General features: G+C 41.2%; 1 protein-coding gene across 12 annotated transcripts in view; it reads right to left on the minus strand.

Moving 5' to 3' along the window:
• LOC134225744 (uncharacterized) overlaps positions 1 to 19,481 on the minus strand; it is a 174,699-nt gene that overhangs the window by 139,618 nt on the left and 15,600 nt on the right. For 9 of the 12 annotated variants that reach the window (XM_062706082.1, XM_062706081.1, XM_062706080.1 and 6 more), the window contains exons 2-3: positions 7,570 to 8,282; positions 1,970 to 2,765 (exon numbers count right to left, since the gene is read on the minus strand). In XM_062706082.1, the coding sequence (XP_062562066.1) occupies positions 1,970 to 2,406 (437 nt within the window). In that variant the 5' untranslated portion in view covers positions 2,407 to 2,765; positions 7,570 to 8,282. Of the gene's footprint in view, positions 1 to 1,969; positions 2,766 to 7,569; positions 8,286 to 8,459; positions 8,573 to 19,481 lie in introns of those variants that run through there. The other 3 variants (XM_062706075.1, XM_062706074.1, XM_062706077.1) reach the window with 3 other exon arrangements.

Below are 19,481 nucleotides of genomic sequence, written 5' to 3' on the forward strand. Positions count from 1 at the left end.
AAAATTCGTGTTTCATTTGTATGGGAGCGCCCCTTTTCAAAGCGGAGAGGGGTCTCGAACAATTTTAAGAACCTTCCCTGACCCCAAAAACCTCTGCATACTAATTTTCACGCCGATCGGTCCAGTAGTTTCCGAGTCTATAAAGTTCAGACAGACAGAAATTCATTTTTATGTATATAGATGGTCAAATATTTGACTGTGAATATTTTAAATGACCCTAAAATTTTCTTTGAAGACATACAAAATGAGTTGTTAGTGAAAATTTTCATTAAAAATGTTTATGGTTTTAAAAACTTTATTTTCTAATGCTGATTTCTAATTAGAATATCCATGTATGTCTGCCAATACGGCCAACTTCACCAAAATAATCGATTAATCGTCAAAACACCCGGCATTTTCTCGCGTTTCGGGACACCCATCAACATCCTCAGCAAAAGAGAGACGGCCAATTCGTCGACGGCTCATTTGTCTTCGTAGCTTCCCAATGTACCTAAACCGTTTGAAAATAGCCAACTATTATACATATATTCGACTAGGCGAGCATGTTTTGCTACAATGTTGTCGCACAGTCATATTCGAAATTGCACAATTTACACGCATGTCGCCGTGTCAACTGCTAGTAAGTCAAATCCCAGTACTGGTCAGACTAATTAATTTAGAAAATTGAAAGCCCCGCCCAGCCCCTCACGGTAGTTCTATCACGTTGCTCATGAAGGTGGCGGTACTAGTTATAGTCACCTTATTTTATTTTCACTTAAATTGTATTGTTATGATTAAAATGATAGCTAGTTTAAATTATGACTAATTTCAATACAAAGTCACTCAATTTGTACTGTTTTGGTGCTTTAGAATGCTCATTCACGAATAAGGTACATTCTTGAATTGCAAATTGAAGGCCAAATTTGACGCTTTGTAATTCATAAATGGTTCAAGCTTGAGTTCTGTGAGAGGTAACTGCTTGTTGTTCTTCAACTTTTCGTGTTGTGAAAACGATCAAGAACGGCACCAGTTTGTTTGATGGACAGAAAAGTTTCACTTTTTTACAGCACATCGCGCCCGTTCATCGTTTTGTACATGTCTTTAATCTAACCGCGCCTCGCATACACGGTGGCCTCGGAATGAGTGCTATAGGAAGCGAGTGGAATGGAAGGTCGGGGACTTTCAATCGCGTTGTGAATGATCCATATAATCATCGATCAAGTGAGATGATGCCGACGACAATGGCGACGATGATGATAATGTTCGGTGTTGGAGAAAATGGTGCATTTACTTTCCACGGGTGAACAAGAATTATTATTTAGTATACTGCCGTTCTACGCATAATTGTCCCATGTATATAGGAAATCCCAGCAAAGATGGGACAAATATGCGTATGACGGCAGTATACAAGGTCCAAAAGGATTATTTTAAAAGGAGAACACTCGTGCCATCGCAATAGGTTCAATTCAATTTAAGATCATATGAACGTTGAAAAATAAATTAAAAGCGAAAGTGTTCACATATTTACAAGTTATATAACGTTTACTAAAATTACTGTGAATCGTACAAAATACGACTTCAGTGGACTGGTTACTTAGTGTGAATGTCTGAACAAAGAAAACAATAATTTTATTTGAAAACCAGTACATTATCAAATTCAACGTAGTTGGACTGATTTCGCTCCAACAAGACCCAACCGTAACGTTATTCAACAAACGTACCAAGGTTAATCCAAATTCCACGCCGAAAATTACAATTATAAGACACGATTATGTCGCCACACACCCATTCATTATTCTTCATCTTGTTTTGGTTCAGCTTATCTCGCTTCATTGAATTACTGTCGACGTAAGTAATTATTGAACCTCCTCCTCATTATCTCTCCAACGAATAAACTTCCTCGCCCAGCCCTCCCCAAACTCAACCAAAACAACTGATAAGCTTCATTCATTCGTATAATCCCGACCAAGCCGGCACTCTTGGTACTTACTTGTGAATCCTCTCCTGCTGCACTTGTTCGTCTTCGATGTCCACGATCTGGAACAGTTCTGCCTCGCCCTCCCGGCCAAACACCCCTCCTGGTATTTTGCGCAGAAACTTCTTCAATACCGAAGCGATTGTGTACACCGAATAGTTGTCCACGTTGACCAGCCGACCCTGCTGTAGGAAGTGAATCAGCTTCTTCATCGCACCCTGATGTCCGGGTGCCCGAAATACGTCTTTCAGCACCGGGGCTTCCTTGTTCAGCTTCAGAATCAGCACCAGCAGCGGACCAGGAATGTCGTTTTTGCACACCTCGTCCAGCGGAACGCCAAATTTGACCTTTTCCAGCCGGTGCGGGTAGGGCGATCCCGGGTGGCCACACGAGGTGACCACACTGCCCAGGGTCGCTGCCCGGCGATGCATTCGTTGCGCCCAGCTGGACATTGTGCTTCTACGGTTACAGGCTTCAAGTTACACACCTACCTACCGGACCGAACGAACGAAATGGAACGTAGCGCGAAAAAAACGGCACAACTACAAACTATAAACAAAAAAACGCGTGGTTGCAGGGTACGGCGATAAGCGCTGACGATCACACTGGTCGGAGAACCACCCGACGCGACGATAGATAAATCGAAGTCGGTGGGCACAGCCGTGTGGGAGAGATAGACGACGGGTGTAAACTTTCACTACAGTTTTGTGTTCCAGCTACGCCCGGTTGCGTTCGTACACATTTGGAATTGTTATTTCGTTTTCTTCTTCTGCCCTGGACATCTACACTGCATCGGCACGCGATGTTTGGCCTGTAAATAGAGGAAGTGGAAATATTTTGTTAGCCGATCGTTATCAATGAAATGTTCTGTTTGAGTGTGGTTTGAAACGAAGCTACGGACACGGCTAACGGTTCGGTGCGGTTTATGGGTTCTTGTTGAAAAAGAAGATGAGAATTTTGCTAAAAAATGCAGTTAAATAGGGGAACGGTTCGACACTTCATCCCATAGCTCCTATTTCCATCCCATCAAAAACAAAGCAATGAAAAGGAATTTGGTTTGTTTCTTATTTTTACCAGTGAGTACGCGTGTTTTAGCAAAAAGAAGCGACGAGATTGGTGCTGTATTTCTTTGTTTTGCGATGAGATGAATATATGTTCAGTTAGATTGAAAACGGAACAGTTCCCCTACATTTCTGTGTGGGTTTCAAAAACGATTTCCTACACAGAGTGTTGATTCATTCATAGTGAAGTGCTTTATATTATAAAAGAGCTTACAGTACAGATAAACAGTAACCAATGTACGTTAATATCTATAGTCAAACAATTCATACTCCAGTCAATTTGTCCCACTGAAAAATGAAGATGACAAATGGAAAACGTCTATACATAATGATGGAGCACTACAATGTTGTATGAAAGTGTTGCCTAAGTTCATAAGGATTAAAAATATTGAGATATTTTTCAAATCCAATTGATTTTAAAATTAGTCACACACAATGTAGAGTGGGGCATCATGGTCAATTTTTCAAATCAATGGTTTTTCGGAACCTTTCGGGGTCCTAAACAGATGTGCAGAATCTTAGCCCGATTGGTTGCTTCCTCGCTTTCCGAACTGTTACGGTTGATCAAGGCGACGATGGATCGGGCGATGTGCGAAGCTCGAATTTCAGATGCATCCTCGAGTCCTTTCGAAACGCGCAGAGGGTTACGGCAAGGTGCTGGTCTTTCGTACCTACTATTCAACATCGCTTTGAAGGGAGTAATACGAAGGGCAGGGATTGACACGAGTAGTACGATTTCCATTCAGTTATTTGATTTCGCCGACGACATTGATATTACGGCACGTAACTTTGAGAAGATTGTTCGTGCCTGCTATTTAACATCATTTTTGACCCTGATAACGATATAGGCAAAGAAATTCGAAGACGCATCGTGGCAGGAAATCGTACGTTCTTTGGACTCCACAAGACGCTCCGATCGAAAAGCGTTCGCCGTCGTATCAAACTGACTATCTACAAAACACTCATTGGACCGGTAGTCCTCTACGAACAAGAAACCTGGACGATGCTCAGGACCAACGCGCACTGGGGGTTTTCGAAATGAAAGTGCTGTGTACCATCTGTGGTGGGATGCAGATGGCGGACGGTACGTGGAGCAGGCGAATGAACTACGAGTTGCATCATCTGTTGGGAGAACCATCCATCGTTCACACCGCGAAAATCAGAAGACGACTGCGGTGGACCGAACTCGTATTCAGAATGTCGGACAGTAATCCGGTGAAAATGCTTCTCGACAACGATCCGACGGGAACAAGAGCAAGATAGATCGATCAGGTGGAAGATTATTTCAGACCCTCCGCAGAATGCGTGGTTGGCGACATGCAGCCATGAACCGAGCTTAATGGAGAACACTTTTATGCACTGCACAGGCCACTCCGGTCTTAGTTTGAGAAAATGAATAATAATCAGATCAGTTTTTACTAACATGAAGAATCGGAATAAATTCGTTTTCCTAAAATATTGTTGGTCTTTTATGAAAAAGTAAGAACCACATAATAACTGTTATGTAAGACTATTTGTAGGGAAGGAGGTTCCGTTGTGGGCACCCTTTTGACTTTGGTCTATAACCTAGTTGAACTTATGCCGACATTTGTATACCAATGGAAAGCTAGACAAATAACCCTACTATTAGCAAAGAAATTATATTGATTTGACAATTTGGAAAATTGTATTGGCATTTTCGCAAATTTGACATTTTCCCGTCAGGATTTCCCGTCAAATTGCTGGATTTCCCGTCAAATGCAACTTGTTGCAAGAAAATCGGTCAACGCTTAGTTTGAAAAAGTATGTGTACAAGAACTAGACATGTCCAATAAATAAAAATATAAATTAAACTCATTATTTCTATCAATTATGTCTAAATAATTATAAAAATTGCCTAAAAACGTACACTATTTACAATAAGTTAGGGGACAACTACAGCAACATTGATTGATTTGTCAATAAAATGAGGGTGCCCCCAACCGAACCACAGCCGGATTTCGCAGCCTTTTTGGAATGTGAAGAAAAAAAATTCGCTCTCAAATTTTGATGGCAATTGTTATTGATCCTTAAAATAGATTAAATTTACTGTATAAATACGCATTGGAACTAAAGTCACTAGATATAAAGTCTGGCGGAGTGAAAACCGTGAGATTTTCCAATCAGAAAAATTCTTGTTAGATTTTGGCAGCCCATGAAAAAGTTCAAGCTCTCGCACGATTATTAGCTTTTATAAGTTGCTTTCACAAAGCAAAAACACTTTTTCCACATTTTATTCGCGAAAAATCAAATAAAATGTTGCTCAACTAGTAAATCCCAGAACAAATTCCTTTACCTTTTTCTTTGGACTCTAGCTTTTTATATTTTTGGAATAATTTTCCAATATATTTATCAGCACTATCTCAATACTCTCCATTGCTTCAAGCCCATTTGAAGCGTCATGTTCGATTGGATTGGATTAAATTGGTGACCTGTCAGTGTCTTCGCCAGACTTTATATCTAGTGACTTTAATTGGAACTCATTTGTTCAATTAAATCACTTCAATTTAAGACACGTTAAAAAGGTAAAAAAAACTTTCGTATTGTTTTCTGGTAAAAAAATCCGTCGAGAGAAGCGGCTGAGATATTAAAGTTTAAAGTCTATCATATTTTCGTGACGGTCCCCGATTCTCGCAATCGTAAAGTGTATCCTAATATAGAAAAGACAGACGTAGTCCTACGTCAAAATTATTTGTTCGTAGTTCAAAATAGAGATGTCTATTAAATTTGATATTGAGCACAAAATATCATGTTACTATAGCAAGCAAACGACGTTTGTAAAAATGATAACAAAAGATACGTAGGGGTGCCCATAACCGAACGGTGCCCACAACTGAACCTCTTCCGGTTAATACTGGCCATATTTGTTCTAGGTCTCCCACAGCGCCCCAGTGGAAGCTAGATGAAAATGGAGGAGGGAGCATGTGCAGACATTTGGATGGGTAGTAACTACACAGGAAGTTGCTTTTACATGGATGGAGTTAATCAATTTTTCGGTCTACCTAAATCCCCACAGCCTTTTAAATACAGGGCTGTTAATTGCAATCTGCGAAATCCGCGACAAAAATAAAACCGCGACAAATAAAAATAATTGGAACACATTTCAATGCAATATTTTAATACTGTTATTTTTAATCTATCGATCCATTGATCAATGGATAAAAATGAAAGAATAGGGTTGAGAATCATTTAGGCAGCACCCTCTAATCCCGTCAGCAACGTTCATTACTCGAGCGCATTACAACCGAATTACTTGTTTTTTAGTACATGGTTAGTTTCCGACGTTATCTAGTGATGTACAAACAATCAAACAATTTGGTTATAACGCGGTCGAGTTATTAACGTTGCGGACGGGAATAGGGGGTGCTGCCCAAGTGGTCCCGCTCCCTATATGTTTTATATCAAGATTTCATCAAATGATCAGTTGGCGACTCTGTACTAATGGTGGAACCAAAGTGAGAAGCCTTTCGTTTGGATTGTACACAATAGTACTGACATCGATGCGAAGATTCCTAAAAGTTTCAAAATTTTCATATTTTTTTGCACAGCTTAAAAGTAAGGTTACGCGATGCCCCTGCTTGCAAAGGCGTAGGACTGCCAATCCGCAGATGGCGAGTTCGATTCTTGGTCCCGTCTAGGATATTTTCGGGTGGGAAACATTCTCGACACCCTGTGCATAGTGTATCCCTTGTACATGCTACACAAGATACTTACTCATGCAATGGCGGGCATAGAAAAGCTATCAATAATAATAACTGAAGAAATGCTGATAGAATATTAAGTTGAAAAGCAGACCAAGATCAATTGTGAATGTAGAGCCATAGAAAAAGAAGAGGAAAATAAATGTCCTGTAGAAACCAAGAGGAATTTAATTGAATTTGTTGTGGGCATTCAAAAGAACTACAAAAGTAAATTCTCATCCAAACGACAGAAAAAAAAAACAAGAAAAAAACATATGAAACTTTAAAAGAATTTTTGTAGAAAGTTGTAGAAAAAAAATAGTAAAAATACCAATAATTTTTTAGATTTCCATTGCCGAATAAACTCAGAAAAGTTTCCCAGAGAAATTGAGAACAATTTTCGGATGAAATCCTAACGAATTCTCCGGATGAATGTGCAAAAACAATGCATGCACAGTTTTTGTTAGGTTCATATTATGCAGAATTGAAGGAAAAATCTTTCAAAAATCTATAAAATTTTGCTGTATAAAGCCACACTAGTTTATCATGTGTTGTGTATCAGAGCGATTTAATACAGTTTAATAATACAGTTTACAGAAATAGTAAGATACAGTATCAATTGTTAGGAGTTTTAAAATAAAACCATTAGGCTCGCTACCTCTCATGAAATCCATTTTCAGAACGCCAATAATTTCTACAAACTTCATCAGAAAGAATAAATTCACCGACTTGTTGCACATATCATCCGCGCGCAAACACCAACAAACCGACCCCCTACTCAATACGATTCTGTCCAGAACAACCATCCCACGCCGATTTCCACTGCCGTCCATCGACGGGAAAAACCCATACATACCTCCATCCAATTGAGCAGATCAATCCAGCATCCTCGCCATTAGAGCACGCGCGTATCCAAAATAAGAAACAAATTTCGCACATTCAGACGTCAATCTTCTTTCTTCGCATTCTGCGGCCGTATTTTTCCTACTTCGGACATTGGTATCCACTTGCGAATTTTCACTTCACTTCATTCGATTTTTCGTCATCCCGTCATCGGGGCTTGTCCTACACAGGTTTTTTCACACTCTTCCTAAATCATATCGCACATGGGGTTAGCTGTCCACCGCTACGATTCACGATTCCACCCCCTGCGTGTGGCGGCCACTCTTCCACCCGTCTGAATTTTCTTCTATTTTTCTCCCTTTGATTATAATGTTTTTCCTCACGCACACTCTCACTTGCCGTCGGGTTTCAGTATCAACACATCTCGGGCTCGCGGAGCCGTCTTCCGTGTCGATGACTCGGGCAAAACTCTCCGGCGCTGCTCTGTTACTCACTTTGTCAATATGCTCCGAGAATCCACGCGACGGTCAGTTCGAGGAAAACTATGCGAGAAACGGTGAGGGGGTCGGCTGCTACAATCTCTTCGATTTTCCACCAACTTTGAAAAATCCACCCGTATGCTGATTCGTTTGGGATCTGTGCGGTTCCATTATTCACTATTGAATGCTTCCTTTACTAGCTCCGGATTTCAATCAGACACCGACTACAGCTAATCCTTCGGAATACCTGCTGGGACGAAAGAGCAACAATACACACTGTAGAAGGAAAATCTGTGGTGGAAAATTTTTCATGCACGCACACACGGCGCACTCGACGGGGCGGGGATCACACAATCCTTCAATTCGGGAAGGGTTTTCCACACGTTTGCTCCCTTGAACAGTCTAAACAGAATTGCAAACACACCAATTTGATTAGTATTCGTTCCGGAATCGTACGGATCCGGAAATGCCCAGTATCCGCTAGAGATTTTTCGACAGGGTATTGTACCACACGACGGATAAGCAACGCATCACGCACCACCCGACTCGGAGGAGACACACCAAAAGATAGACGATACCCCGAGCCAGAGTCACAGTCAGCTCACCACATCGAATATGCTCACCGAAATGCAGTCCATCGAGTCACAGTCAGTCCGTGTGAGGCCAAACCAAACGAGAGGATTGAACTCACACGCGTGCATGCAGTGAGAATCGCTTCGAAGGTAGACTGATTCGGAAATTGGAACTTCAGAACTTTAGCAGGGCACGAATAAGTATAAGCGTGCTGGAGATAGTCTGTTCCCATATTGAGCGGCTCACAACAGCGTCTGTTCCCCATGTTAGGGGCGGCTGATCATCGTCCGAGTTCCAACGAGGGACTCTAAGCAAAATTGTGCACCATGGTCCACCAGAAATTTAGCCGGAATGGTATTCCGGAAATGTAGGGAAATGCATACTTGCCAATGTGCTTAAGGACCGTGGATTCGGCATCGTAGCCCTGCAGGAGGTTTGTTGAAAGGGATCAATGGTGCAAACGTTTAAAGGTAATCATACCATCTACCAGATCTGCAGCAACATACACGACCTGGGAACAACTTTCATAGTGATGGGCGATATGCAAAGGCGCGTAATCGGGTGGTGGAGGGTCAATGAGACAAGGTGCTGGTTGAGTATCAAAGGCCGGTTCTTCAACTTCAGCATAATCAACGTACATAGCCCATAATGATAATGATAAGGACGCAATCTACGCACAGCAGGAACGTGAACGACAGCTGCCCAAGCCTTGACGTCAAAATCATCATATGAGCTTTGAAAGCTCAGGTTGCCCAAGAGGAGTAGATCAACTACTGAAGTGCAGAACCTACTTTCAGCATTGTCTTCGCTCTTTAGTATCGACAATGCTTTCAGGTTCGACAAAAAAGACAGATTCTGGAGGAGAAGGACGCAGAAGGTCGCGCTGCAGCAAGGGACTTGATAGAACGTGGAACGCTATAGATGGGTGGAGATAGCAGACCCGTCTTTTCAGGGGAAGAAACGCCGCCTGCAAGAAGCGGAGAGTAAGGAGATGGAACAGGGATAAGGATAGGAGCATCCTGACCGACGAACGTGAGGAACATTTGAATGGCGCTGAGAGTACAGGCAGTGAGAATCAATACAACGGAAGAGATGACTACATCAGTTCAGTGGACGATGGAAGCCAACCCACCCCCACCTTGAGGGAAGCTAAGAATGCCATCCAACAGTTCAAGACCAACAAAGCAGCTGGTAATGATGGTATCGGAGCTGAGCTCATCAAGATGGGCCCGGAAAGGGGGCCCATATGTCCATACGATAGTATAGAACGCGTAGAGCTATAGAAAATTATGGACGAAAACAGCATCCCTGGGAAGCTTACCAAACTGACCTCAACTTCATAATTTCACAAAGTAATTATGAGACTGATATTTCCCGTGCGGCTTGGGTACGGTAGCAATTGGGTCGTGTGATTTGTGAGATCATGAAGTTTGAGTTGTCACGCCTGTTTTGACCTGTAAATGGCCATTTTTCCGGCGACAACTAGCCCCAACGGAAACTGGAATAATTCTGGAACCGTATTGTGGATTGATTCTTAACCAGGATTAGCGTCTCGTAAATTGGGGTCCATCTCAGTTGTTGCAAAGGAATCGGTCAAGAAATTTCGGGTACCGTCAACTGGGGGGAAGATGATCATTTTTAAGACAAAACATGCAATAACAATGTGTGTTTACATTTTAAATCCAAACAAATATTTTCAAAACATGTACTGCTAAACGTTGCAATAATCAACAACTTTAATTTTCTGAAATGCATTCGCATTTATTAAAATAAATTAAATTATCACACATTTTTTGAGTAATCTGGTTTGGGGTGAAGTTGATCAAGACAGCTCTACTAAAATCATTATGACCTAGTAGTCAAAATACACTTGGTTATTTGTATGAATGTTGAATTTACTACGTAAAGAAGTCTACGAAGTCAACATTTGAAACGAAAATAGCGTAATTCATGACTATCTCTCTCTTTCTTCCACACAATACATTTTCATGATTATAACCGAAAAACTCGGATTTCTACCTAGCGGTAACATTACTTGAACGGAGAATATTGTTGATTACCGTTTCATAAAAAAAAATGTTACTTTTGACCGACACATCAAATGATCATCTTCACCTCAATGATCATCTTCCCCCCAGTTGACGGTACTTATTCAAAAGGACGTATGTGATTTTGTAAACGTTGATTTTTTCTATCTGATAGCAATCAAAACTAATACCTGGAGCTGAATTCTGGGGCTATACTGTATCTTTGGACGAAAATAAAAAAAAACTAAGGGCCCGTTTTGGAATTACACTCTTTTTAAGCCGTAACTGATGTATATCGAAGAAATGCACACGATTTACATTTGATTATTTTGGGTTTAAGCATGTTGCATGGATTATTTGAGGGTTTAAGCATGTTGCATGGATTTAAATCGTAAATTGATATAATATGACCGAAACAAAATCGTGTAAAAACGGATTTCTGACATATCGCCAAATACATATTTCTTAACTTCCTAGGTGTCGTCAGCGATAAAAGTAGTTTTATTTTGTTACCACCAATAGAATTATTTACAAAAGTATTGGCTGCTACTTTTTTTTATTTTTTATGAAGGTTTACTGGCGGGACTCTGAATAGAGTAGAAACCTCTGCACCAGGCCTTTGATGATACCGTTGCATAATTCCTTTCGAAGCAGTTTGCCAGCCGTACACGGAACATGTCGTCCAAGAAGACGCTGTTGCAACTGAATCAGAGGGAATTACGTTCATAAATAGTCAGACAGGTCTCATGCTAACTAACATCGTTATAGTTTAAAGTCATTTTTGTCATTTTCTTGTCAGAATCAAACTGTTTTGTCAGTTTTTATGCTATTTAGACGTCTATTGTCATTGTACGCGCTCAAAATCAACCGAAGCAGTTTATTCGACTCACACGGAACATGTTGCCAATGCTTCAACGTAGAAACTGAGCCGGAAGTTTTTTTTTATCAAGTATAAGAAAGTGTTCAATCCCCGATTTATAAAAAATGAAGTGTTAATAACTTTTGAAGCAGTTTCCCAGCCGTACAAGGATCATGTCGTCCATTAAGACACTGTTGAACTGGCTCAAAAGACATTACATTTACAACTCTAATAGATACTCTCTCCCATTATCTCATTCCTAATCACATACATTTTTTTTAATTCTTTCGTTTATTTTGGAGGCTCAATTGCCGAATCATATATATTGATCTGTACGATGTCATTCTTGTCTTTATGGTCAGAAGGTATGAAGTATGCGTTTCATGAATTACTTTGTTTGCCTAAGTTATTGGTTCATCCTGTGTCAATACTATCAAACGCAATGTAAGTTATGTCTTGTAAAAAGTGGAAACTGTTCGTGCATTTAGTTTTTTTTATTGTTATTCCTTTGTCAAGATATTACTATTATTATGTTCTAATAAGTAGCTTGATCGTTTCCAAACTAACTGTCATTATCTATCATGTACTAATGATCAGTTATGAGTCAGCTATAGGATTCACTTTTCGGTGGCAAAGTAAAGCTTCATCACGCCTATTCCCTACTATTAGTAAAAATTATCGTGAATGACGCCGTCATAAGATTGTTCATATACCATCATTATAATGTGTGGTATTTTTTATTATTGCTCTTCGAAGTGAGGCATAACAAAATAAAACTGGCACCACGTTCCTAGTTTTGAAAAACTTCTACTCAGTGAATCCAGCAGTCAATTCATTCCCTACGAATGTCTTGAATACTTTGTTTTTTAATAAATACCTAGCTAGCTAAATGTAAGCGTGGCTACGACTCATCGTCACAGGGAACGCATCAGAAAAGTATTGCCGAAAAGAAGAGAACTCACATCATTATCACTGATGAAAAAGGCCTCTGACTGACTGCACTACCATTCAAGGCTCCAAGACACGTTGTCCGTTGGATTACATGCATGTTGGATTACCGGACCCTTCCCAACATAGAAAATTGGATTTTACACTGCCGAATTGTTGTACAAAGGCCACCGTAATAATCATTATTCGGGGATCGGGGAGTTTGTTTGTGATGCATTTGCGTTTATTTGCCCAATCCGCCTAAATACAATGTCCACATTTAGTTACATATAGACGCACATTTATTCACATTTAACACTTAATACATAATTTATTACACTTATTTACATAGTTACACAAAACATAAAATCATCGTAGAGCTCTTTGACCTATTCTAGCTTCTAACCGAGAGCCTACTGGGCAGTCCTTTTCGATAAATCTCATGTAGTCCTATTATGGGATTAATCCATCTTCGGCTCATAGTAAAGCTTCGTATTACCCTCTAAAATACGGAGTATGTAATTACAGAGAGCGATCCTTCTATCTACCTTCTCTTATAACCAATGCCGTAGCCAGAGTGGGTGGGTTACTCTCGAACATCCTCACCCACCCTGAAATTATCAATTTCTGAACTACCCTTCTTAGCCCTAAATCGATTAGGTACATCAATGAATCGATCATTACTATCCCATCTTCACCTAATTGGCTCCTATTTTGATATAAAACCGGGTCTCGCCACCGAGTAAGGGTAATCCTAAATCACCTAGCTGTACCTTGTACTAGTTCCATCCCTAGTCAAAATAGCTTTCTAATCAATATCAAATCTTTGTCATCACCACTTAATCGAAATCATGCTGGTATCGCAGGTACCGCATGTATCCTCACCCACCGCCAAAGGTTGTATAATGATTTTGTACAGTATGTTCCATTCCTCTGATATCCTTGCTTGTGCGGTAGTGCACTTGTTGTGTATCCTTGATGTCCTTATCATTGTTATCATTGTTTACCTGCTTCTACCTGTGTCCTTGATGAAGCAGGCTCGCCAATTGTCGTAGTTGGAGTAGTTTTGTGTGAATCCAAAAACCGGTAAGAGAGGAATAGGGTGTAGTAATCCCAAAAAATGTCTAGCCTCGCTAGACATATACTTATAGTTTTACCTGGACGAAACTGTTTGATGCCAAAACATTTGCTTATAGACGTTGATTAATCCTTAGCGCAATTAAGGTGAACGCATCTTGTAGTTTAGCCATATCAAGAGCAAATATTGTTAACATCTGGTGCCCAAAGTCGTCGAAATTGGAATTTTGGAGATTTATACACTCTGGTGACTGTAATTTGTTGAATACCCTTGCGTCTGCATCGCGATGAAATGTGAACTGAACACCCCTGGTGTCCGTACTGCTCATGTCGATTGTTTTTCATGCTGCTGAAATCAGTGTTATACCGTAGACAGCTACATTTAGTCACAATGATCGACGCTTGATAACGAGAGCCCTGCGATGTGTGGTGTTCATTCGATCTGCTCTAATATTCTGCCGAGTCTTCGCTGTTGGTATTGGACGCCCGATGGATGTTGGGTTGACGTGAGACTCAAATTGTGCCGAGAAGAGAAGTTTCTATGTAGTGTCTGTAGAGTGGTCTTAGCCTCGCTGAGCATATACTATAGTCATCTGCTTACCTATAAGAAAGGCGCAGGTGGCCAGTCTAATTGAAAATACCATCGGTGCCTGTCGTTTTGGAAGTGTTGGTTCCTTATCTCAACGTAACCATTGAGCGTGTTGTCGTCGATGACCACTACGGAAATAAGCTGATCGTGTGGGTATTGATCCATGACAGTGAAGCTATGTATATGGGTTTCACAAACCCCTATTTGAGTACATGCTCCCGATCGTTTAACTTAACTCTTCAGCCTGTCGTTCGTGATGTGGGATAAATTCGTCCTCGCATAAATCAATAGTATATGGAATTATTTCTAAAAACCGTCAGCTGATTTTGTTTTCCCCGCTCCATCATTATCCAACCAATTAAATTGTGGATTGGGGTGTGGTGCCAATTAAGAGGATTCGTAGTGAAAATTATCGCGAAATGATTGTGATTATCCCCAGTGCCTGCCGCCTTTGATGATTAATTGTACCAGTGGTCGGAACCTGTATTACGAAAGACCTCTGCTACGAACGATGATCATGATCTACGGAATTTGCGTTGGTTCAGTATTGGCTATGAACACCAGTGATTGGAAATAGTTATTGTCTTTGAACACCCTTGTGTCCATTCTTTGATGCAGACACCCTATGTGTCACAATTGGAATTTGAATTGAACACCCTTGTGAACAACCCTTCTATCAGTCAGGACACCCTTTGTGTCCTATCGTTGGAGCAGAAAACGAGCAACCTTCGTACTCGCACCTTGGAATAAGGAACACCCCTAGTGTCCTTGCCTTGAAATCGAACTTGAGCACTCCTGTGCCCAGTTCTTGATTTGATAGAAATCATCCTCTGTATTCTATCAATGGGAGTGAAAGCGAACACCCTTTGTGCTCGCACCTTTTTTCAAGGGCACCCCTAGCGCCCTTGCCTTTGTAATCCACCCAGCACCCATCGTGCTTGGATTGAGATGATCGATGACACATCCATCGTGTCATGACCTTGGACATTTTACCACACTTCTTGTTCCAAAGAAATGCGTTGCGCACACCCTGTGTGTACGCAAAACTCAGGAATATAAGTTGTCCGTAAACTGCCGAATAGGCTCCATAATTGCCTACGGCTTTTTGGAATTGGTATGGGGACATTCCTGAAACCTGGAGATTCGGTTTGCGGATGAACGGACATCTTGGTGTGTCCGTGAACCGAAAATGGGGATCGAATAATACAAATACCCGAAATCCGATCACGCACATTCTGTGTGTACGTGTACCGAGACAATAAATTTGAAAAATCCTGGTGCTCAAACCAACTAACCGCCTTCTTCCATGTACTGATCCAGTTCCGCATGGGGTAGTCAGTGTTTTCCTGAACCGATGATTATATCAACACTCAACACCATAATAGTGAACACTCCTATGTGCTCTGTCGTTCTTGTCGAATTGAGATCATCAGCATTCGTATATAGTAGAAACGTAAATCCAAGGATGTGATGATGATGCATTCGTCAATTGTCGTGAGCTTGACTCCGTATATAGTTACCGTGTAGATAAGTAGATAGGTAGGCCGACGATTGGTGCCTTGTTGTTTGTATTCGCACGATAGCCGTTGGTCAGTTCGGTATTGATCTTGCCAGATCGCCAGTTGTGTTTCCTCGTTTTAGGATGATGAAGTCGTGCGGTTTCCGAGAATAATTTAGCAGTGTTAATATCTCTTGCTGTCCATGCCTAGCTCGGCTACACATATACTGTAAGCTGCTTACCTGACCAAGCAGTGCAGCCACTTGGTGATCCATTAAGTGATACAATCCCCAAAGAATGTGATTAGTTGAGAGTGACGACATCATTGCGGTAGTGTGTAAAAGATGATACTGCCAGTGTTTATACTCAGCCAGTGTCGATAATCCAGCGCTCTGTTATATGTTTGCCAATAAAATGTTGTGGTGTATTTCACGTCCATAGTGAAGCACATTTGCTTGTACATCATCAAAACCATCCGAATCATTCATGTGAGATTTAATTCCAGTATTTGAAGCGACACCAAGAATGGGTTGCAGTGTAGAATTGGGGCTTATCCATTGGGTGCAACCGGGATGTATTTCACAAATTGCTCGATTGGTCCATTGATAACCGGTAAACAGTGAAAATGTGTGAGCATCTACAAGGATCGTTCGGCAAGACATATACTATGTGTATTTACCTGGCGAAACAGGCTTTCAACCTAATTTGAAGATGATGATTGAAGTATGCACAGAACCGATGATGCCTGCCTCACTCCGGTAAGTTTGTTTCCATCCATTTGTACAGCGCAAGTGCCATTTTGAACAGGAATTGTTCTCGTTTGGTTCTAAAGAGCAGTGTCATGGCGATAACGATGAATACGATGGATTACTATGGCCGATGATTGTGATTCCAATTGGGTCCAATTTTTGATTTTGCACTCGAGCCGTGGAGCTGGCAGTGTCCCTTGTCCGGTTTACCAAAGGTTATCCGGTTCGAAGGACCATTACGTTGGGTTACCGGATCCTTCCCAACATAGAACATTGGATTTTACACTGCCGAATTGTTGTACAAAGGCCACCGTAATGTGTTCAGGGATCGGGTCATAATTTTTGAGTTTTGTGATGCACTTGCGTTTATTTGTCCGTTTCACATAAATACAATGTCCACATTTAGTTAAACGCACATTTATTCACATTTAACACTTAATACATAATTTATTACACTTATTTACATAGTTACACAAAACATAAAATCATTGTAGAGCTCTTTGACCTATTCTAGCTGCTAACCGAGAGCCTACTGGGCAGACCTTCTCGACAAATCTCATGTAGTCCTATTATGGGATTAATCCATCTTCGGCTTATCGTGAAGCTTCGTATTACCCTCTAAAATACGGAGTATGTAATTACAGAGAGCGATCCTTCTATCTACGCTATAAGCTGGATTGTAGCAACTACCGCGCAATCACATTGCTGAACGTCGCCTACAAGGTACTCTCTCAAATTTTATGCCGTCGACTAACACCAATTGCAAGAGAGTTCGTGGGGCAGTACCAGGCAGGATTTATGGGTGAACGCTCTACCACAGACCAGGTGTTCGCCATACGTCAGGTGTTGCAGAAATGCCGCGAATACAACGTGCCCACACATCATCTATTTATCGACTTCAAAGCCGCATATGATACAATCGATCGGGACCAGCTATGGCAGCTAATGCACAAAAACGGATTTCCGGATAAACTGATACGGTTGATCAAGGCGACGATGGATCGGGTGATATACGTAGTTCCAGTTTCACGGCATTCTCGAGTCCCTTCGAAACCCGTAGAGGGTTACGGCAAGGTGATGGTCTTTCGTGTCTGCTATTCAACAGCGCTTTGGAGGGAGTAATACGAAGGGCAGGGATTGACACGAGTGGTACGATCTTCACGAAGTCCGTCCAGTTATTTGGCTTCGCCGACGACATTGATATCATGGCACGTAACTTTGAGAGGATGGAGGAAGCCTACATCAGACTGAAAAGCGAAGCTAAACGGATTGGACTAGTCATCAACACGTCGAAGACGAAGTACATGATAGGAAGAGGCTCAAGAGAGGTCAATGTGAGCCACCCACCACGAGTTTCTATCGGTGGTGACGAAATCGAGGTGGTTGAAGAATTCGTGTACTTGGGCTCACTGGTGACCGCCGATAACGATACCAGCAGAGAAATTCGGAGACGCATAGTGGCTGGAAATCGTACGTACTTTGGACTCCGCAAGACGCTCCGATCGAATAGAGTTCGCCGCCGTACCAAACTGACTATCTACAAAACACTTATAAGACCGGTAGTTCTCTACGGACACGAGACCTGGACGATGCTCGTGGAGGACCAACGCGCACTGGGAGTTTTCGAAAGGAAGGTGCTGCGTACCATCTATGGTGGGGTGCAGATGGCGGACGGTACGTGGAGGAGGCGAATGAACCACGAGTTGCATCAGCTGTTGGGAGAACCATCCATCGTTCACACCGCAAAAATCGGAAGACTGCGGTGGGTCGGGCACGTAGCCAGAATGTCGGACAGTAATCCGGTGAAAATGGTTCTCGACAAGTCTTTTATGTCTTTTATGTGCAGCACAGGCCACTCCGGCCTTAGTCTGATGATAAATAAATAAATAAATCCTTCTATCTACCTTCTCTTATAACCAATGCCGTAGCCAGAGTGGGTGGGTTACTCTCGAACAATGCATATGCCGTAAATTAGTGCGTCAATGCCAGATATGTAACGCGGCACCAAACAAAAATAGTCAACATGTGATACCACCACGACAGGATATGTCTTTGGTTGCCATATCAGTGCTAATGGCGTAAGCCGACCCACCGCGGCAATATCCGGCATATCCGAGGGAAGGTAATTATTCACATAAAATGATGTTGAAAGTTTATCTAATCAAACATACGATCTATTGTATCTTTTGATTGTTATATGAGAAAAATAAATTATAAAAATTCATACACTAATTGAATCATTTATTTGCGAAATCATGAAGAAAATAGTATATTGAACCATGAAAGGTTAATGCTTGAATCGCTTGTGCTACACTGATAAAAACTTTGTAGTAGAAATTACAATTTTATGGTACAATTAAGAACAGTACCGGCGTTTTTCAACTGAAGGGACAAATCGCTTAATTTTACCATAAATGTAGTAAATCTGATTGATATTATTTTCAATTTCACCACAAAAATTGTTATTTAGCATAGACTCAAACAAAATAGTTGATTTTACTACACTTCTTCTTCTTCTTCTTATTGGCATTACATCCCCACACTGGGACAGAGCCGCCTCGCAGCTTAGTGTTCATTAAGCACTTCCACAGTCATTAACTGCGAGGTTTCTAAGCCAGGTTACCATTTTTGCATTCGTATATCATGAGGCTAGCACGATGATACTTTTATGCCCAGGGAAATCGAGACAATTTCCAATCCGAAAATTGCCTAGACCGGCACCGGGAATCGAACCCAGCCACCCTCAGCATGGTCTTGCTTTGTAGCCGCGCGTCTTACCGCACAATTTTACTACACAATTTTACTATATTTTCAGTAAGAATAACCATGTAAGCGGTTGAATATACTATTTTTATAGTAAGATAGACCATATTTTAGTTATTTTAAGACGATTGGCACTTCGGTTGAAAAACGTCGGTACTGTTCTCAATATTACCCCTAAAATGGTAGTTTCTACTATAAAATTTTTCTCAGTGTAGAATCGGGTTTGTGGAAGCCGTAAGGTAGGCAATTATTTTTTGTATGTACGGCGAAAGAAAACGATTGTATCGAGATTCGAGAAAACCATCATGAGGGATCATTCACAAACTACATGACGTTTTAGGTTGTGGTAGGGTACTTGTCTGAACGTTAAGAACGATAAAAAAT

Source organism: Armigeres subalbatus, chromosome 3 (assembly GCF_024139115.2).
Source record: "Armigeres subalbatus isolate Guangzhou_Male chromosome 3, GZ_Asu_2, whole genome shotgun sequence".
In the NCBI taxonomy this organism is placed as follows: Eukaryota; Metazoa; Arthropoda; class Insecta; order Diptera; family Culicidae; genus Armigeres; species Armigeres subalbatus.